The sequence below is a fragment of the Momordica charantia genome (genome assembly GCF_013281855.1).
Source record: "Momordica charantia cultivar OHB3-1 chromosome 2 unlocalized genomic scaffold, Mcharantia_2.0 BLBB01000002.1, whole genome shotgun sequence".
NCBI classification, from domain to species: Eukaryota; Viridiplantae; Streptophyta; class Magnoliopsida; order Cucurbitales; family Cucurbitaceae; genus Momordica; species Momordica charantia.
This window is the reverse complement of record NW_028275160.1, coordinates 8398686-8419379: the sequence shown is the minus strand read 5'-3', so window position 1 is coordinate 8419379 and position 20694 is coordinate 8398686. Positions and strand designations below refer to the sequence as shown.

The 20694-nt window shown below is 31.6% G+C and overlaps 1 protein-coding gene and 1 non-coding gene across 2 annotated transcripts; one reads left to right on the top strand and one right to left on the bottom strand.

The window, feature by feature from the left end:
* Positions 1-488: 488 nt before the first annotated feature.
* Positions 489-7325, bottom strand: LOC111017231 (pleiotropic drug resistance protein 1). The gene is made up of 23 exons (XM_022292927.2): positions 6849-7325; positions 6457-6577; positions 6265-6353; positions 6019-6103; positions 5778-5937; positions 5621-5697; positions 5478-5531; positions 5009-5401; positions 4633-4914; positions 4229-4545; positions 3980-4140; positions 3798-3901; positions 3558-3714; positions 3365-3478; positions 3124-3287; positions 2715-3047; positions 2352-2642; positions 2174-2257; positions 1948-2081; positions 1637-1864; positions 1378-1549; positions 1036-1290; positions 489-932 (listed from the first exon to the last, which is right to left on the bottom strand). The coding sequence occupies exons 1-23, from the start codon at positions 7169-7171 to the stop codon at positions 675-677; spliced, it is 4356 nt and encodes a 1451-aa protein (XP_022148619.1). The 5' UTR covers positions 7172-7325; the 3' UTR covers positions 489-674.
* A 12656-nt stretch (positions 7326-19981) lies between these two features.
* On the top strand, positions 19982-20053 carry TRNAG-UCC (transfer RNA glycine (anticodon UCC)). Its single transcript has one exon. It is a non-coding gene; the product is annotated as a tRNA-Gly (tRNA).
* Positions 20054-20694: the final 641 nt, after the last annotated feature.

Sequence of the window (20694 nt, the reverse complement as noted above, 5' to 3'; positions counted from 1 at the left end):
TAATGTTTTGATTCTTATACTTTTATTTGTAATGATTTAATCCCTTATACTTTTAAAATGGTAAGAATTGAATTTTTAAGTAAAAATTTAATGGAAAAGCCCATAAATAGCAAATGAATGAAACCGATAAACCTTCAACGATTCAAAAAAATTCATAAGTGGATCAATTATATCAATCTATACCTATGGCTTATTAGATTACAATATAGTTTTTAACGTCAAGAAATTAATATCATCACATTTTTAGTACAAAAGGAACCAAAATGTTTTTTATTTTTGGATATCCGTGTGTCTGGGCCAGCTTGAGCGCACCTTGACTATTCACGGGCCAACCGCCTCACCCTACTAAATTTGGTTGACAAAGAAACTTGTAGGATATTAAATCCTAGGTAAGTGGCCACCATAATTTGAACTCATCCGCTCTAAATACTTTGCTATTTAAAGGAACCAAAGTGTTATAAGAACCAAATTACACAAGATTGAAAATGTATTTGAACCAAAAATATTTTTTATTTGGGGCAATACATCATCATTTCTTCATTTACAAACTCAATACATTAAAGAGAAACAAAAAAAAAATAGAAAAAGGCAAAACTACTTGGATAAGAATGCAATGGCATTCCTCACAACAATACTAAACCTAAAAACTTTGCATTTTTTTTTTCTTGAAAAAATCATCTCTTTTGGAAATTAAAGACCTTGATTGAGAAGGCAAAGATGAAACCAAATAAGACTGTAATCCCCACATGAACTGCTGCAACAACCCCCAAAAAGTCATGTTTGTACCCAAAATAACTGCTCACAAACTCTGCTACTGTTTGATTTGTGTCCATTTGCTCTGAAATATCCCCAAATTGGGATGTCACCAACCCATATAGTGTCCATGCCACAGGGCAGATCCAGTAGTACCATCTCCACCATATTGGGATTCTCTGCCAATACAACATTTTTTAATTCCAAATCGAAAAAATGAGTTTATGGGTTTGAATCATGATAGTCACCTATGTAAGTATTAATGGTATAAAGCGGACTTACCGTTCGAGGGACGATGAAGCCGGAGAATAGGTTCCAGAAGCCATAGAATGCAGAGGAAACAATGGCAGCAATGTTGTGGTTGGGGGTGACAGCCACAGTCATCATCCCATAAAAGGTGAAGTAGAGCAAGGTGAAGTACATGAAGAAGATGTACCAAAAGAACTTGGCAGCAGTCCATTCAAATCCAATCATCCCATATACTATCACCCCATACACAATTGTCTGAATGAAGATGTATGGGAGTTCAATGGCAACCTGAAAAAGAAACCCAAATTCACAAACTCGTTTCGGAATGGAAAACGGGAAACAGAAACGTTACGAAATGGGCGTTGTTTTAGTTACCTGTCCAAAGGCATATGGCAAAGCTGAGTACATTCCTGCTGCTCTTTCTCTGTAAAAGACAGTTCTTTCAATGGCCACAACTGGCTGAACTGAAGTGGCATTTTGTACTCCAATGAAGAGAACAGCAGCATACATTGATCCCATGGCATTGAAGAGGTCTTGTTGGGTGCCTCTGAAATAACCCAAAACAAAAGTCAATATTCAAAGTTGAATCCCAAAAGATCAAAGAGTTTGTACTTTTTTTTTTTTATATTTTTACCTCTTGGATCCCAGATCCCAAAAGATTGTCCCAAACATTAAGGCTATGAAGGTTGTGAACAAGAATCTCACTGCACTGTATGGTGGGTTTCTCCAGTATGAAAGGTGCTGTTTCCATAGGCAAGCCATGCATTGGATGACGAAAGATTGGGAGTATTTGGTAGGAAAATACAACTCTTTTGAATTTTCAGTTGCCACACTTAGTTCCTTGATCAAGGCCTTGTTTCTCCTGCACAGTTTTGGTTGTAAAAACTTCAAATCTTTTGCATGGTTTATGTTATGAACTCATTCAACTTGTGGGTATTTTCTTACCTATATAGTTCTGAATCTTTGTATAATGTGTTGAAGTTAACTCCAAGAGTTGCTTCTTGTCCTGCTGTGGTGACTTCCAACATCCAAGTTGCAGGGTTGTAGCCATCTTTGATCTTGGGAACTCCCTCAATGCTCTTTAATGAAGTTCATGAGAGCCTTGTTAGAGATTTTGTAGCCAAAAAAAGAGGATCTTTTTGGAGTTTTTTTTTCTGATAAGAAATTGTACCTCGAAGTACTCGATTAATTGTGACGAGTGTCGACCTATTGGACCGACGTATATCTCTTCCCCGCCACGTCTTAACAAAAATAGCTGAAAAGATGAATGAAACCAGACCATTTCATTAAGCTACCAAAATGGATTTTGAATATTTTGATTGTTGAGACTTGAGAGTAGTTCAGTTCACCTCATCAAAAGCATCAAATATATCAATGCTTGGTTGGTGAATGGTGCAGACCACGGTTCTGCCAGTGTCAACTGTGTTCCTCACTGTTCTCATTACAATGGCTGCTGCCCTTGCATCAAGACCTGAGGTTGGTTCATCCATGAATATTATCGATGGATTCGCAACAAGCTCGACCGCAATTGTTAGTCTCTTGCGTTGCTCTGTCGAAAGTCCATTGACACCAGGCAATCCCACAATTGCATCTCTTAATGGGTTGAGCTCAATGAGTTCCATAACTTCCTCAACAAACATCTGCAGACCATGAATCAAACATCAGTTTTATGACCTCTATACATTAACAGATTAATGTGTTGAAAATTTCACCTTTCTTGTAGCAGAATCGACCTCGGGAGGCAACCGCAACCATGCCGAATAAACAAGCGACTCATAGACCGTAACATGGGGAGAATGTATATCAGTTTGTTCACAGTATCCAGAAATCCGAGCAAATGTTTCCTGCTTTTTAGGATACCCAGAAATGGTAATGCTTCCCTCTATGTATCCACCAGTTTTTCTCCCAGCAAGTACATCCATTAGTGTAGTTTTTCCAGCACCGCTTACTCCCATCAGGGCTGTTAGGACCCCAGGCCGAAACGAACCGCTTACACCCTTCAAAAGTTCGAGTCGATCCTCGGTGATACCTTGAGATTTCATTTCCTACAAAAGATAATGTTTTGTTAACAATCCAGCAGACTTTTTAATGGTGGTTCATGTTTTAGAACATCATATATACCTGTGGCATGTCTACTGCATATCGGATTTCGTCGAAAGTGATCGAATGGGGTTCAAAAGGAAGAACCATTCCCCTCTTCTTGTTCGGATCTGCTTCACTAATGCTTCCAACTCTTGCAGATGAAGTCCTAGATGATAAACTGAGCTGATTTTCAGTCCTTCTCTCTGCATTGTGAAGTAAGTTAGTCAATATTAAAGAATCTCACAAGTGATGATATTTGTTGAGACAAAGGGCTGCATACCAGAAGAGCTCTTCCCCTTTGATGACAGCTCCAATTCTTGAACCTCTTGTGATTTCTTCACACTTTTGTCAGTCGATGACTCTTTCGACAGGACAGCCTGAGGCTTCTCAAAAGCTACAAGAATTCGTACCCGATGATCACAACATATTCGAGCATAAAACAAGGCCTAAAAAGAAGAGCTTCGACTACTTACGATCAAGGTATTTTAAGGCTATAGTAAAAAGAAAATTGAACAGCAAAATATATCCAATTGTAGCTCCAACTCCAATCCAATACCAACTCGCTTGTGGGAAGATTCCGCGAGATTTTAAGACCGAAACTCCCAGAAATTCCGTCGAGTTAGGAGCCAACTGCAACACGAAAACGACAAAGGTCGGTAACTTTTCTTCTCTAGTTGTTAGTTTGAATAGATTAGAAAATTTGGTTTTCTTACATGTCTCCACTTGTGGCCAAGAAACTCATTCACAGCTAGTGCATTTTGTGCATACATCATTGGAGAGATCCAGTAGCCCCAAATCCACCAGGGATGCACATCACCTAAACACAGGAAAGTTCTAAATCAGTACTTTTTCTGATGTAAAGGTATTGAAAACAAACATGTCACAGGAATCCAACCTCGAGCTAAGACGAATCCACCCAAAACAAGAACTGTCAGTAAAGCAAATGATCCAAATGTATTCGCAACGATGATGTTCCGTCCTAACGCCCCGATCAAACGGAATAGCGCGGATGCCATTTGGTTCACAAGAAGGAGCAAGAGAAACTGCTTGAAGAATCTGCAGGTCCATAAACATTCCTTTAGCCTATTGTTACCAAGAAAGTAGTAATCAAATTTGCAGTCCAATGTTCTTCATTCGTTCTCACCTTCCGGCGTTTGGATCAAATCCCACGACGTAGTAAGTCATTACCACCCAAATTCCAACTTCTACAAAAGTGATAGGGATCTTAAGGACCCATGTGGGCAGAGAATATGCCCAAGAGGGAAAGAAGAGGAAGTCCCTCTGCTTGTAGAAGACAGGAAGTTTCAAGATTGTCAAAGCAAGTTCAGAGAAACCGTTAAACATGATTATGATGATCGCGAAGAACAACGCCCCCATGTAAACCGCGCCATCGTCCACTGTCTTCCGGTGCATCTCGGTCCGGAAAAACAAGGTCATTGTCAAGAAAGCCATCAGAATGAGCTGCAAAAATGAAGAAACAGAGTAGTGCTAAACATGAGTTCTCAGAGAAAGAGGATAAAGATTTGAACTCTTGGAACTGAAACTCACTTGAGTCAACTTGAAAATGTAGACAAATGAGTTCCTCTTCATAAGCAAAAGCTCCCTTGAAATGCAAGCTTTCAATAGTTCCTTCTTGCTAGCACCGTACTTTTTGGTTGTTAAAGCAGCAGGGTGGCTTTTAGACTTGTCAAATGGAGTAGCAAGCTCATCACCAAGCTTCTTCCCCACATGAAATGACTGAAACGCTTCAGAAAACTCCTCCACACTGATAAAACTGTAAGGCTCGTCTCTGTTAGCCCAATACTGTTCCTGGTCTTTCCTTGAGGTGACCTATAAAACAGTTTGCATCAATAAAAGAAAATAGAGGAAAGAACAAAACAGACCATAACAGAGAAAAAAAATGGAGAGCTCCAAAATGAATTACTTCTTGTAAGAAGTCGGCTACTCCTTTCCTCTGGGGGCAAGTGAAGCCCATGTGTTGGAAGAACTCGAGCACGTTTTCGCGAGGACCTTGATACACGATTTGTCCATCCGATATCAGAATAATGTCATCAAACAGATCATAAGTTTCAGGGGCAGGTTGAAGAAGAGAGATCAGAGCAGTTCCATTCAGAATATGAATGGACTGTCTCATTGAATTAACAATCTGATACGTTGTTGAACTGTCCAATCCTGTTGAAATCTCGTCCATGAAAAGAGCTCTCGCCGGTCCGACCAGCATCTCCCCGGTCGTCACCCTCTTCTTTTGCCCACCGGAAATCCCTCGAAACATTTCATCCCCCACCATTGTATCAGCACAGATTTCAAGTCCCAGAATCTGCATTGTTTTGAGTTAAAGCAATCACAATAATACACAGAGACAACACTGTCTGATTATTACAAAAAGTGCTCACCTTTAGTACATAATCTGTTACTACGTTTGTCTCTTGGCCTCCTAAAGCTGCCGCCTGCAAAATTCCAAATATATTAACACCTAATGATTCAAACCCAGAAGGGAAATGGAACTTGAAATTTGAAAATGACAACGAATTTCAACCTTCATGATGATATCAAGATCTGGATCAGGTTTAATATTTGCAGCCTTCTCCCTCCTTGATAGTTCTGTCAACATATCTGCACAGAAAGAAGTTGCCATTAACAATCAATTCAGAAGAGTTTCTTGAAGTGAAAACTTGGATGTTCTGTAAACTGACCATAACGTGGACCAACTCCTTGGCATCTGGCTGAAAAAGACAAGGTTTCTCTTACAGTCATTTCTCCTATGTGAAGGTCTTGTTGGCTTATGTACGCTGATGTTCTCTGTGGGACGAACTCATTCATGCCATGTCCATTGTATGTAACTCTCCCAGAAAACTGTAAACTCACACAATCAGCTCAACTTTTAAACCAAAATCTTCAGAAATTTACTAAGTGTTGGGATTTTTTTGTCTTTACTTTGAGATCCTTCCCAAGTTTTCCAGCTAATGCCTTGAGTAATGTCGTCTTCCCGGAGCTCGGCGGCCCTAGAAGCAGAGTCATTCTACGAAACACGAATACAGAAGTCAAACTACCATTGAACCCAAAAGTTTAAGCGTACAAGTCATCTAAATGACGTCACACAAGTCTATACATAATATCTTCTGGTCTGATACCATATTCAATTAGATAGAAAGTTCTATAAAAGTTGAACTCTGCACCAACCTTCCCGGCTTGATGATTCCACTAACATCATGAAGAATCGACAGTTGATTCTTTCGGCTTCGGACGATGTGAAAGTAGTTCAAGAACCCCTTTGAAGAGGGAGAGAGAGAGAGAGATCATAAAGATGAGAACTTTTGGTCAAAAAACGTAGTGGGAAATGAAGTTAGAATTTGTGGGCGGCAGTTCTGTTACCTCTAACATGTTGAGAGAAAAGTTGAACATGGTTGGTAAAGCTCTGCCTGCTGTATGAGCCTCTGCTTCAACTTCCAGATGCTCAAACCGAACTTCAATGGCAGGAAGATCAAGCCCAACTCTGCATAATTCCAAGTCCCAAATCAGAAATAATTAGATCCTATTTACTAACCTCGTCAAAAACAAAAAAAAAAAAACGAGAAACAAGAAACAAGAAACAGAAACGTTGTTAAGACACTTTCAAATGCTACTTCCAAAAACAAGAAATCAAAATTTTGTTGTTTCGAAATAAGAAACTAGAAGCAAGTAACTGTTGAAAAACAACAGGAAACAACAAAACAGTAAATGATAAACAGCAACGTAAAATTATGATCCCCTTTCTCTGTTTTTACCTTTCCATGCGGTCCTTCAACTTGAGCAAGAATCTCTCATTATCTTCCTCAGCGATCTTGACAAGCCTCTCCAAAACGTTTCTCCTTTCAAGCAACCCCAAATTCTTAACATCAATTTCTCTGGCAGATTCACCCTCTAGAGACAGAATTCCTCTCCTAACACGTAAATAAGTAGGCAGCTTCTCAATGGAGGCCCATTTGAGAGCCTCCTCGTCGTCTTCGTCTCGAGACGACCTCGAAAAAACTTCCATGGCGCTGTTCCTCCATATGCTGGAGCTGTTTATACGGGCACTGCTCACTCTGTATATCTCTCCACTATCCATCTGCACAACCAATCATATAAACAACTCGACACAACAGACCGTTGTTTCGTTATCCGTGAGATCAGTCGAGGAGTGAAGGAAACTTTTTTCGCTGTTGGGTCCTTCAAAGAAGGGAGAATGAAGAAAAATTTGAGATGTTGAGAGGAAGGAGAAGATGGGTTTGGTGTACTTATAGATGTGGAAGAACAAGGGGTGGAAAAGATTGTCTTTTTTTTTTTGTTTTGGTTGGTGGTTTTTTGTTGATGTAATGTCACATGTCAGTTGGGGGAAACAGAGTAACTAAATATTTAATATATTCATATTAAAAAAAATAGAAAAAAGAAAAGAAAGAAAAAGAATAAAAAGTCTATTGGCGACATGATTGATTATTTGCATCCCCTGGCTTGCGCTGCAAACATTATAACAAAATTAATGGAAGCTGACATGAACATTTTTAAATAATGTAATAACTTTTTGAAAAAAAAATGAGAAAAAGAAATGGAAGATAACATGGATGGTTCCTTTCCAAGGATGACTTGGGAAGTTTCATTCTAATCACTGACACTTATTTAATTTTTTTTTTCGTTAATATTATATTAATTAACTAACTTTCTGTTGGGTAATAATTTTATTGTTTTGTTCATTTACTACCCTTTTTTCTAATTTAATTTTCACGTTTTCAAAATATTTTTAAATTTTTGGTAAAATTTAAGAAACTAAGGGTAGATTTTCACATAAATGAATTGACTTTATCCTGTCAAAAAAAAATGAATTGACTTTATAATGAAAGAAGCGGATTTTAACAATATGGACAATAGACTGTTTAATTAGCGAAAGTTAAAAAATAAAATAAAATAACAATAGTTCAACTAGTTTAAGACTACTAGATGGATATGTTATGGTGGTTTTTATTATTATTTTAATTTAACTATGTGTCGGGAAAATTTGAAACTTCAAACATTTTAGTTAAAAATATATATTTTAATCAGTTGAATTATATTTAAATTGACTTATAGTTACCTGTTTAAAAAGAGGAATAAAGAAGCCAAAGTCGTTTTTTGTTGAATTCAAAGAGAAGATCGTCAATGTTAACCTCTTTTCTTGGGTTCAAATTCTAAAAATTATCATCAAACTATTTTATTTATTAGAAGTATATATTTTGTAGTCAACAAAATATAAAATTTTTATAGTCCATAACATTTCTTTTCCTACTCTTAGAAAAAAATTTAGATTATGAAACCAATGTAAAACTTTTATGGCCAGCGTTTTAGAATTTTTTTTTTTTTTTTTTTTTTGCAGATATGTACTTTTCTTTAACTAATTGTATATAGGACATTGTTAAAAAAATAATTATAGAAATAACTTTTTTTTCAAACAATAAATCGACCATTAACTTTTTTTTTTAGTTTAATCAATGATTAATAGCAAAATTTCAACATACCCTCATGAACACCAAACCCAAACAATACCCTAATTTGATATATTATATTAATATACGTAATTTGATATATCATTGATGTACCTAATTATAAGGGTTGATATATAAACGATATATCCAATATGAATGTTTGAATTGTGATGTGTTATTTATATATTTTAGATGAAATATATGTCTTTTATAATCTAAATGTCTATCTTCTATACCTGAATGTTGATATACCTAATTAATTATGAGTGTCGATATGCCAATGATATATTTGATATAAATGATGATATACATACTCGATATACCTGAAAATCTGGAAGAGTAAAATTGGAGTAACTAAAAAAATCAGATTTAAATTTTTTTGTCATATTTGTAAAATCCAAAATTTGTCGCTATATTTGTAAATATGACAAATATTTTAGCTACACGTTACAAATTTTCGAAGTCATAAGTGACTAACCCATATTTTTTTTAATTCAACACTATAGACGGAGACTCCAACATTTAACCTTTAGAATACATAATATAATGTCTTTATCAAGCTGATAAATGTCCATCCCAATATAGTTCAATGATAAAAGCATTTATTACTTTTTTTAACGGCCAGGAAATGTTCAACCTCTCGCCCCTCCATTGTCATACTAAAAAAGCTATTTTGATCGACTTGACTTATCTATGGATTAAGATCAATATAAATATGGATTCACATCGATCGCTAATATATGTGTATTTTAATTTTAGTATATCCGCAATACTTATTTTAGCTAATACTTTTGCAGTTCTTTTAAGTAAACTATGCCAGAATTGCAATCGCAATATTATAGTAATGTTGTATATCCATGCTTGGAGAAAATCCAGTACTGTTCATGATTTAAAAATAGTAATTAAATGTTTCGTAAAGTCCTTTATTCTTTTCTTAAAAAATTTGACTGCAATCTTAAAATGTTTATATTTATATGAAAATAAAATGAAATATATACTATTAGATAGTCTCACCTAACCGTTAATAAATATTTTATTTCAAAATTTCTACTCCAATTAAACCAATTTTGTCTCTATTATTTCATAAATTGTCAATTATATATTCTTATTCAATGATATTGTTGGATTTTTTTAAATATAATATTACAAGAAGTGTGAATTTAAACCCTAAATTTTTAATACCTTAACCAATTGAATTACATAGTATTGCTCGATTAGATAGCAGTAGAAGATTCCATTTTTATCCATAAATATAATAACAAAACACAACCACATATTCCCGTATACATTTGATTCTCAACCATTTAAAAAATATATATATATAACATCATAAATACGAGGTGAAATATTCGAATTTACAACCCCACTTGCATAAGCCTGGTTGCGAAAAGAAATGTAGTCAAAAGACTAATGAATATATTTCAAAACGGGATGGTAAGGGCAAAATCTTTATATAAGTATTTACATGGTTATCAATTTTTATAAATAATTTCACGAATGGTATTACGATGTCTAATTTAAAATTTTCCATTCAAAATATGGGTCCTTGTTTCTTTTTTTTAAGCCGACCACTTATTATTCAAAATTTTTTAATATTTTTTGAAACTCAAACATATTATTAGTCAATATTCTTTATTCTGACCTGGTTGAATTATTAGCTTATTTTTTAAAATTAATCTTGTTTACTATATATTCATTTCTTACGAACATGAAAGGCTTGGGAACCTTAGTAAATGGCCTTGAATATAAGAGTTCACTTTTATAGTTAATGGACCCACCCATCAAAAAATAGGAGGGATGGTTCTACGTACATCTTTGGAAAATGGTTTGTCTTAAGGCTAATGGAGTTCTCATATGTGAAGTCCCAACTCACTTCAAGGCATTGAGTCGGTGTATTCGTAGGATTTCTTTAAGAAGTTTCGAAGTTAGACTATATTTGTTCTTCCCTTTAGCTTTGATCGAGCCTCCTCCAGAAATTAATCGAGAAATAAATCGAAGAGATTCGTTCTGGTTGCGCTACTATCCTTGTCTAGGATAGATACAACGAGTTATATTACTCGTGGCAATCAACCTAAGCATGCCCACGAAGCCAATAATTAAGCCCAACGTTCATTGGCCTTCTCGTCCTAATCTTAAGACGTCCATTATGGGAAGACAAAATAAGACCCGACAGGCGAACTACATCACTGGTCATGGTCCTGGCCCAATGCATGACCCGATCCAGGGTGTTCAGACAAGATTCGACTAAGCGGTAAAGGGAAGTGGACTCAGACACACGAACCAGGTAAAGAAACTGGAACCCAACAACCCGAGTCGACCATGGCCGACTCGGGACCGTCGTCGAGCAGACCAGTTCTCGACCACCGACTGAGAACTCCAATGGTGCTCCTGATTGTTGTGCAGCCCCACCCGAACCCATCTTGTCTTGACTCTCAATCCGATAGGCCCACAACAAAGTCCACCGGCCCAGAAGTCCAAATTTCCTAGGAACACCAGGATTCGACTTCTATATTTCTAGAGTTCGTCAAAATACCCTACCGTCCATACTCAACTACTCCAATTCTGACTTAAGCATCAGAGCATGTGTGGTACGAGTCACACCGGTACTCAGTGCTATTTGCTTTTGTAGGTTTCGTCGATCCCTTTTATTCTAAAAGATTGGTGCGAATTTAGCAGAATTTCAAAAGGTCAAATTTCTACATCAAGAGAGACGAGGAACCAACCTCCTATTCAAGAGAGGTAAATTATCAAGACCAGCCCTCCTCAAGTTGTTCGGCTAGAGGAACAACATCAAACTTTTGTCAAATGTAGTAATTATCTAGAAGTGGCTTAGTAATGTATAAATTTTAGATTACTCTTATATCTAGTTAATGTTAGTCTTGTACTTATTAGGAATTTAAACTCTCATAAAAAAAAAATACTAAATCCTTTTATTTTCTAAACTTCCTAAAATTTCCGATTACTTCTTGAAACTCTGAATTGTACTTGTGTAACATCATTACAAAACGTGGACATTAGATATTCAACTACAATTAATTTAATGGTCATTAATTATGATATAAAATTAGGTCAAAATAAAGAAGTTAATTAAGATGGGAATTGTAAGATTGAGGAAATCATATGGTAGGAGGAAAAGGTAAGGTATTAATAACGTAGAGGGAGGTTCCAAAAGGTAAATAATATGGATAGAGAGAAAAAGGGTAATGTAATAAGGAGGGGATTTGAGGTTGCGTGGGAGTGAAGAGAATGGATTATTAATTGGTAGTAATGATGAAGACTTTTGACCAAACTCTTTTATTTTTTAAAGAATTTTTGCTAAAAATATATGAATTTTAAAATATCAAAGATGTCATAATTTTTTACTTTTATCCAAATATAGCATGAGTGATATTTGCTTTAAGTGTGTTTTGAATTAGGTCTAGAGTTTCTATTTGATTTGAGTTATGTCATACATATTTATTTTAAGATATTTATATAAATATCGCTTTTGGTCTATGAATTCGTCTCTGAAATTTTAAAAATAGATATAGATAGTCATTAAAATGCCTTGACATCTACCTACATTTGGAACATCTAATTTGCAAGCCTTGCAAATCAATTTTAGAATCATTTTGTGCTGCTTGGTTAGTAAAGAAAAAGAAGGAATTTAAAATCATAAAACGATTTGAAATCACGTTTGGTTAAAAATACTGTTGGATTTGGAATAATTTGGAATAAAAAAGTGATCTTTCATTTTTTTAAAAAAAATTATTACATCACTCCACCTTTGTTTTGTTAGGCAAATTGCATAAAATGTTTTCTCTTTTGCCTCTCTTCTACGTACATATTTTTGGATCACCATTCAATCACCATAAAACTTGATTTTCATAGTTTGATACATTTAAAATATCTCTTTGAATTTTTAAAATTTTTTTTTTTGGCCTTTTTAACATTTTTATTAGTTGAAGTATTATTTTGAAAAAAAAAAGAAAAAAAATCCAGGAACATGATAATAAAAAAAGAAAATAAATAAAATGGATGAGGAAAAGTTGGATTATGGTTTAACTTTCTTTATTCATATTGACTATTTAGATTTAGATTTAGATTTAAAATAATTAGCTTTTAAGTTTTTAAAAATATATATTTCAAGAGATACGTTTATCAATTTTTTGTTTTTGTTTTTATTTTTTTAATTTCATTTACAAGTTTTAATTTATTAAGTTAATTTGATTAAATAATTACACGTCGTTGACATTATTATTTCATATTAAAATATTATATTATTATTATTTTTAGGACATAATAATAAAATGCTATACTTTCTTTTCCTTTTTTTTACATTAAAATAATAAATTTTAATTTTAATTATTTCAAATTCATTTGATTCCCCATTTCCATTTTTTAAAATTTTGGAATTTGAAATCATTTATGTTCAATTGTAACTTGAAACCCAATATTAGTTAAGTTAGATGATTGGTTGGTTAAGTTGTATTACTTATTTGACCCAAAAAAATATATTAATTTAATAATATTTTAGAGTGATTAAACTTTTACCTCGTTCCATATTCTCCTGCCTCTGACTTTCTTCTTCTCTAGTGTCCTTCGTTCCAATCCTCATTTTAGATCCAAAAAAGAACATTGTTTCCTCGTTCAAATCCAACGAGAAACATAAAAATATTATAAAAGTTAATATTTTCCTTTTTCTTTTTTTTGTCAAATCACCAAAATACAATCGATAAATTAATAATTATATCATTCCAACGTTATTCGACAAAAAATCAAAACATCTCAAGGATCATTTAGAATCATTTTTTAAACTTCGTATTTAGACATCAAAAAGATACTTATTTCAAACTTTTAGATACCAAAGTGATATTTTGTCAATTTATTATTTCTTTTATCTTCATCCATTAAAATAATTTGGCATTAATATTTAGTCGGAGATTTTGATAGATTTTGTCTTAGAGAAGAGCACCGAATCCTTCGGCGTTGCCATTTCTAGAAGCTCTAAATTTTAAACCCAACAAAATTTTAAATAAAAAAAATCAAAATAAAAAGGGATTTTCATTTGCCCACGTTCTAATAATTGACGTCTGCGCTTACTTCATTCTCTCTCTCTAATTAATTTCTAATTTATTTGTGTGGGATTTGACTTGACACGTGGAAAATTATGATTGGCCACGGGATTTATTGGCTGCTACTTGAGGTTCAAGCTTAATTTTGTAGCCTTGTTCTGCACGATCAAACTTCACCAAATTAATTACTTGGTTGAGTTTTCTTTTTCTTTTTCCTTTTTTAAACATTGCCCGCTTGAACATAATTTAATTTATTCGGAATTCTTTTTTTCTTTCTTCCATTTTTAACTAATTAATTTATTGATTTTTTGTAATTTTGGCTGCTGGAAAATGATTTACTTTATTTAGAGAGAGTGAATAACTGAATATGATAATGCTTTTGTGCTGCATACCGTACCTAACGAAGTAACGGGGTAACGGAGGAATTTTACCGTTTACTTTGACTAAAATAAATTAATTATATAAATTCGGTTTGACCGTACAAAAAGTTAATTGATTTAATTATTATTTTTAGGATTCGTGTTTCTATACTACAAAAAATTTAATTTTCTGCAAATTGTACTCCAGTGAATTAAGTTCAAGTACTGGCAATAGTAGCAAAATAATAAAATTCCAAAGTAGCAATCATTTTTTCAATTTTACAAATATAGTAAAATTTCGAGACCTAATCCACAGAGAACCAATATATCCTTAATAAACACAAAATTCGAACAATGATATATATATAAAAGGAATAACTGAAAAATCGAAAATCAGATTTCTCATATTTTGTCATATTTACAAAACTCAAAAGGTGGTTGCTATATTTGTAATATGGATAGTTTAGCTAGCCATGGCAAATTTCTTAAATTTAAATTAAAATTTTTAATTTCATGTGATTTAAATCATACAATTGAATAAATAATTGTATTTATTACCATTTCAAAGATTAATGGTTTATATTTGTTTACGTGTATATATATAAAAAGTCTCAAGAAAAAAAAATATTTTTACTTCAAAAAATGAAAGACAAAAGGTAACAATATACAAAATAGAAAAGGGAAAAAAAACACAAAATATTCATAGTATAATTCTATTTTTCAAATTTTGATATTTATTTAACTGAATAGAAAAATTAAATGAACAAGAAAAAATGGTTTAGAGCATATTATTTTATATATCTTAAAAATCGTTTTATTATTTTGGAAGTGGTTTTTGTAAGGTAGGTTGAAACCCTGAACATTGTTCATAACATTGGTAAAGAACAAAGTCATGGTTCAAAGATATATTGTAATTATTATTAATTATTTAATGAGAATACATGTTTCCAAATCAGAATTAATGCTGGTTTAAAGTTCCAAAGAACCTTACCTAAACGTTCTTAAAACCATTAATGATATCTTAATTTATTTATTTTATTTTCAAAACAAATTAATTAGATTTTTAATATTGAATAACTTTTACAGCTTTGAGGATCCATTCTGGAATTTTGAGCTTCATTGTTTCTAAAAATAAAAAATAAAAAAGAACTGTTTAGTCATTTGGACACGCTAGCAATAATAATTTAAATATATTGATTAACTGTAATCACTCCTACACTTCTATTCTACACTTTCTTTTTTTTTTTACGATTAATTTTTTTCTAGTTTTATATTTAATTTTGCTTGTTTCCTACTCTATCAATAAACTTTTCACGTCTCTCGGAAAATACATTTGAATCTTTAGCTAATTTTCAAAAATGAAAAACAAGATTTTAATTTTTTTTTCTTCTTTTAAATTTGGCCTATACTATTTTGAAAATGCTTTGAACAGATCAAAAGAACACAAAGCGTGAAGGTATTATTTCTAAGCAAGGTTTCAAATGTCGATGTCAATAGATATTTTTGTAAAAGTTAGAGAAATTAAAAAATTGTAAAAATATATTTAAATTAATAGATAAATGTTTTCCTATTTCTAAATAAGTTAAAAATAATTCATATTAATATTATGTATATATTAGTGACATTTTGTTGATATTTTTCATTTTTTGTCAAATTTTTTTTGTACTATAATGAAAATGTCGATTTATCCCTAATATCGATGTCGAACTCATGAAAACATGGATATATCGATAAAAATGTCCACGTGTCGACAGAAATTCAGAACAATGTTTCTAAGCAAAACATAAAATAATGATGAAAGTTCTTTTTTTTTTTTTTTGAAAAACATGAAAATCCAAGTTTAGTTGTTATTATTTTGTAATATTTTTATTTAAATTATGGCTAGCAACGCATGCCCACAAAGTGGACCTCTTCAACCACCATCCCCCTTTTGTCTCTAATTTCACAAACAATAACCAATGATGAGATTCCAAATAATTTTCACCTAAAATAATCTCAAAATTCCAACCCACCACCATTTTTTTACTCCATACACAGAATCTGCATAATCTCAACACTGCTAAACTAAATTTATATTTCTAATCATAGTGACATCAGCTTATCAATATGTAACATATTAATTATATAAACTTTGGTCCAAACCTTATCTCTAATAATGACATATCTCATTACCAAAGGTTCTACAATTAAATAATATAAATATATATATATATATATATATATGTTGTTTGAATATAATTCATTCATGAATCAAAATTCAAGGCGGCTCATAAGTGTACATTTGTCTACTTATTATAGTGGTGGGTATATTGACTTGACGAAAAAGATGAGCATGTTCGTTATTGTTGAATAATATTTAAAAATTAAGCCGGAAATTGAATAAACATTAATTAAAATTACATGAACATTATTATAACATTAATCAAGCGTGAATTATCAAAAGTTGGCTTTTATTTTGTTGGTTTTTTATTTACACTTCCTTTGTGCCCATGCAGAAAATAAGAGTTATGTATTTTAAGTATATATACCTGAGGTCATGTTCTAAATACCCTATCGAGATGTTGACATTTCCATCGACATGTCTATGTTTTTATGGATTCGACGTCGACATGAGAGATAAATCGACATTTCCATTATAGTACAAAAAAAAAAATCGACAAAATACGAAAATATCAACAAAATGTCGCAAATATATACATAATATTAATATTAATTATTTTTTAACTTATTTAGAAATATGAAAATGTTTATTTATTAATTTAAATATTTTTTACAATTTATAGAAATATCTATCGACATCGACATTTTATCGGTATTTCCATGAAATTAAGACCTCGACATTTCCATCGATATCGACATTTAAAACCTTGCTTGAGGTTACTTTATTTCCTTCAATTTTCTAATTCTCTTTTTTATAATCTTTGAGGTGATTCAAGTTTTCGTTTATCGATTAATTAATAGTATTTTAAAGTGAGAGCATGTTTCATATTTTTGATCACCTCACATATATATACACCAAATCCATCAAAAGTATGAAGAGGGACATACTCATAAAATGACCACACTAACTAGAATTTCTTTTGGACTGGAATCACTTTTAAGAGGGACCCAAGTTAGCAGTGAATATGACATAAAAATGAAGGTGTGTTTTCCTTTTCCTAATAATTTGAGAACTTGTGGGTGGATGCTTGTGCTCTTTGTTTTGATATAAAGTTTTTTATGGTGAAGAAATTCATTAGTTTTTTTTTTTAAAAAATAATATCTCGTGGTGTTTAATTTAAACTCATTATTCTAAAGTCTTTTTATTACTTTTCTTAGATGTTCCTAATGACAAGAGTTTCAACTTCTCAATTATGTAATCATTTTGAGTAAATACATATGTTTCATTACGATAACTTCACATAAGATCACTTATAATTTATATATATTCTTGACCAAAATTCATTCAAAATAGGGACGTAGCTGAAATAGTTGATAACTCTATTGAATTCCCTAACTTACAAAATGGTGTAAAGAATCTCTATCGCCACGTTTAAGTGATTATAAACAATACTATGTATTGTAATCAAGCTTTCTTTTTCCCGATCCTCGAAATTTCAAGATCGGGAAAAAGAAAGTTTTGAAATACCTTTTCTCTTATTTATTAATTGATATTTGGAAAAAGATCACTCTTTGGGAGGGACCCAAGTGAGCGTGGGCATGACATTGGAGAAGCACTTGGGAGTGGATGTGTGTTTGTGCTTTCTTTGGAAATTAAAGTTTTAGGGTGGTTTTGGATTGAGTTTTCATTTTTTGTCTGAGAGAATCTTTGTGGTAAAGTGGAAACTTGAGATGATGCCACTTGGATCTGCATGAATATGATGTCACAATGGAAATATCGAAGTCTTGGTCTTAAAAGAAATATATTAGTGAAAGTATCGTTGATAAATTTTAGGGGGGAGAGGAAATTGAGAGAATAATAAAACATGATTTCATTGTATTCCTTTTTCTTCTTCTCTGAAAAGAAACACAGCATCCTATTTATAATTGGATAATTTCTCGTAATAGAAATAAAACATCTAAATCAAAATAATATCTAAAATTAAATGTAATTCTAATTACTAATAGGTAACTTAAATCATATCCTATCTAAATCTTAAATCATATCAAATTATATCATGAACCATATAACCTTCCTATCATTGTAAAAATATATATATAAAAATTCATAAAAAATATTTAAATTCACAAATAAAAATTTTATGATTTTTAAATAGGTTTAGAATTATTAATATTAATATTTTGTTTATATTATTGATATTTTGTTAATACTTTTTGTAGTTTATCTATTTATTTGCGATGCTATATAAATATCGACTAACCTCGAGACAGCTAAAACAACATATATGAAAATGTCGATAACAATTTGGTATGTCGACGAAAATTGATAGATGTTATGCATTTCTTGTTATTCAATCATCAGAGATAGAGATAAGGTTTAAACTTTTAAAAGTGTTAAAAACAAAGCATATTCCAAACATGAACTCCCCTTGATACTCTCTTCTATCAACTTTGTCATCAAAATCTCTTTTGTTTTCTTCTAGTTTTAACTATTTATTTATTTGAACATGCACTAATTAATTATGCTCATCATAAAAATATCATTTTGGTTGAAAAGTCCTATTTGTAAGAGTGAGGTGTGAATAAAACCAAAAAAAGGAACCGAACCAAACCAAACCAATTAGATGACTAATTTAGTTAATTGTTTATGCTATTTAAAAGGGTGAGAATTGAAAGCTCTGAGTCCATTTAATTTATGTGTTATAAAACTAAAACAGACCATATTGATTTGTTGTCTTTAAAAAATGATTTTAAATAATAGCTAGTTTAGTTCAATTTGCCTACTAAAAAACCTAATGATCATTGCTTAATTCTTTATTAATTCAAAAACTACGTGGCAAACATGCGACCTCCCTTGAATATGATAAGTTTTACATATATATTTAGTTATATTATATTACATAAGTTAAGGCCTTACTATTTAGTATTTGTCCTTTAAATTTCAGAATGAGGATATTCCAACATATGACCTAAAAAAATATGGAAATACCAGTGAGCTAGAATTGGATAGAAAAATATTTGAAATTTCAATTTTGAACCCTAAAAATACCGACAAAATTTTCAAAGGCATTGAAAGCAACTTAATAAAAGGCAAAAACTTTGAATATAATTTGATTAAAGATTAAAGTTAGAAGTCCACTCACAATTCACATTATATTATTTGCAAATATAGGCCGCCCGCTCTCCCTCTTCAATTTCTACTCTACATATATATCATTCTTCTTTTTTATGATCTTGCTTTAAAAGTTTGTTTGTGTGTTTCCTCAAATATAAAAATTTTCAATATTGATGTCACACACATGTTCTCATAAAAGTTGTAAAGAGGAAGATAAATTATGCCGTTTGATTGGAAATTTGGATTCTGTATGCTTTTAGTAACGTTTTACGTATTTATTTTTTTAAATTGTTTTCGGATTCTTGATCAAAACACAGTAGGAAGTTTGGAACAATATTTTTATGTTTTTATTGTTTTCAGATTTTGATTTTGAAACTTTAAAATGCGGATTTGGCATTGGCATTGAAAAAATATAAAAACTTTGATAAATATATTATTTGATATTAAAATTTATTTTGTTTTTGTTAAGGTTAAAATGTGTAAAATTTAATATATTATTAAAAAAAAGGAAAGAAAAATTGGAAAGGTTAAAAAAATTCGAAAAAAATATTTAAATTAACGCATTTCACCCCTTCTAAACAAATTTAAAATGGTTAAAATTAATATTATGTCTATGTTAGTGATATTTTGTTTATATTTTTTATATTTTGTCGATTTTATTAATGTTCACATATCGACTGAAATTGAATACCAATTTAATATTTTCTTCTAATTATAAAATTAAATAAATAATCCCTTAAAATTCTACCGAATCATAAATTACAAGTTTTTCAATTTGCACATGTCAACCAAAATGCGTTTGTAGTCCAACGGTTAGGATAATTGCCTTCCAAGCAATAGACCCGGGTTCGACTCCCGGCAAACGCATATTTTCTAGTTTTTAATCCTTTTCTAAAAGAGGAAGAAAAAAAAAAGTGTTTTCCAACTATTTTTCCTTTATGCAACTCTAAAAATTTCATATATTTTGAATGTGTAGATCTAATAATTCATGTGAAAGAAAATGAGCATCTTCCAGAAAAACAAGAACAAAAGAAAAAATAATAATAAAAGATGTTCTAGAAAAAGTGATGGCTTCTGCCCTCCAATCAACTTTCTGCAGCTTAGTCTTCCAAATTTTCAACATCATGTGTTTTCTTCTCATGTTTCAAAAAAGTTCACAACTCAGCATGAAGAGGTATAATTGCTTAACTAATTATATATGATGTGGTAATTAATTAATGTTATATTTTCTTATTGTTTAATAAAGAGAATCTCTCGTAGAAAACAAGAACAAAGGAGGGGAAGGAAAAAAAAAAGGGTCTTCTAGAAAAGGTGATGGCCAAATGGCATTAGCCCTCAAGTTTTCAACATTATTTGTTTTGTCTAGTCTTTTTATGCTTCAAGAACTAACATTTCATTTTCAAAATTAGTTTAACCTAGTCTATATTCCTTTTCCATTAGCTATATTAATGACATGGGAAATAATTAGTTTATATGGTAATTTCTTGAGGAAAAAAAATAATTAAGTC

Excerpts from the sequence above, each read along its gene's own strand:
- LOC111017231 (XM_022292927.2), bottom strand. The coding sequence starts at position 7,171 with ATGGATAGTGGAGAGATATACAGAGTGAGCAGTGCCCGTATAAACAGC. Across the intron at positions 4,915-5,008 it reads TAGCCGACTTCTTACAAGAA|GTCACCTCAAGGAAAGACCA; the intron begins GTAATTCATTTT and ends ACTGTTTTATAG. Across the intron at positions 2,258-2,351 it reads TATTTGATGCTTTTGATGAG|CTATTTTTGTTAAGACGTGG; the intron begins GTGAACTGAACT and ends TCATCTTTTCAG.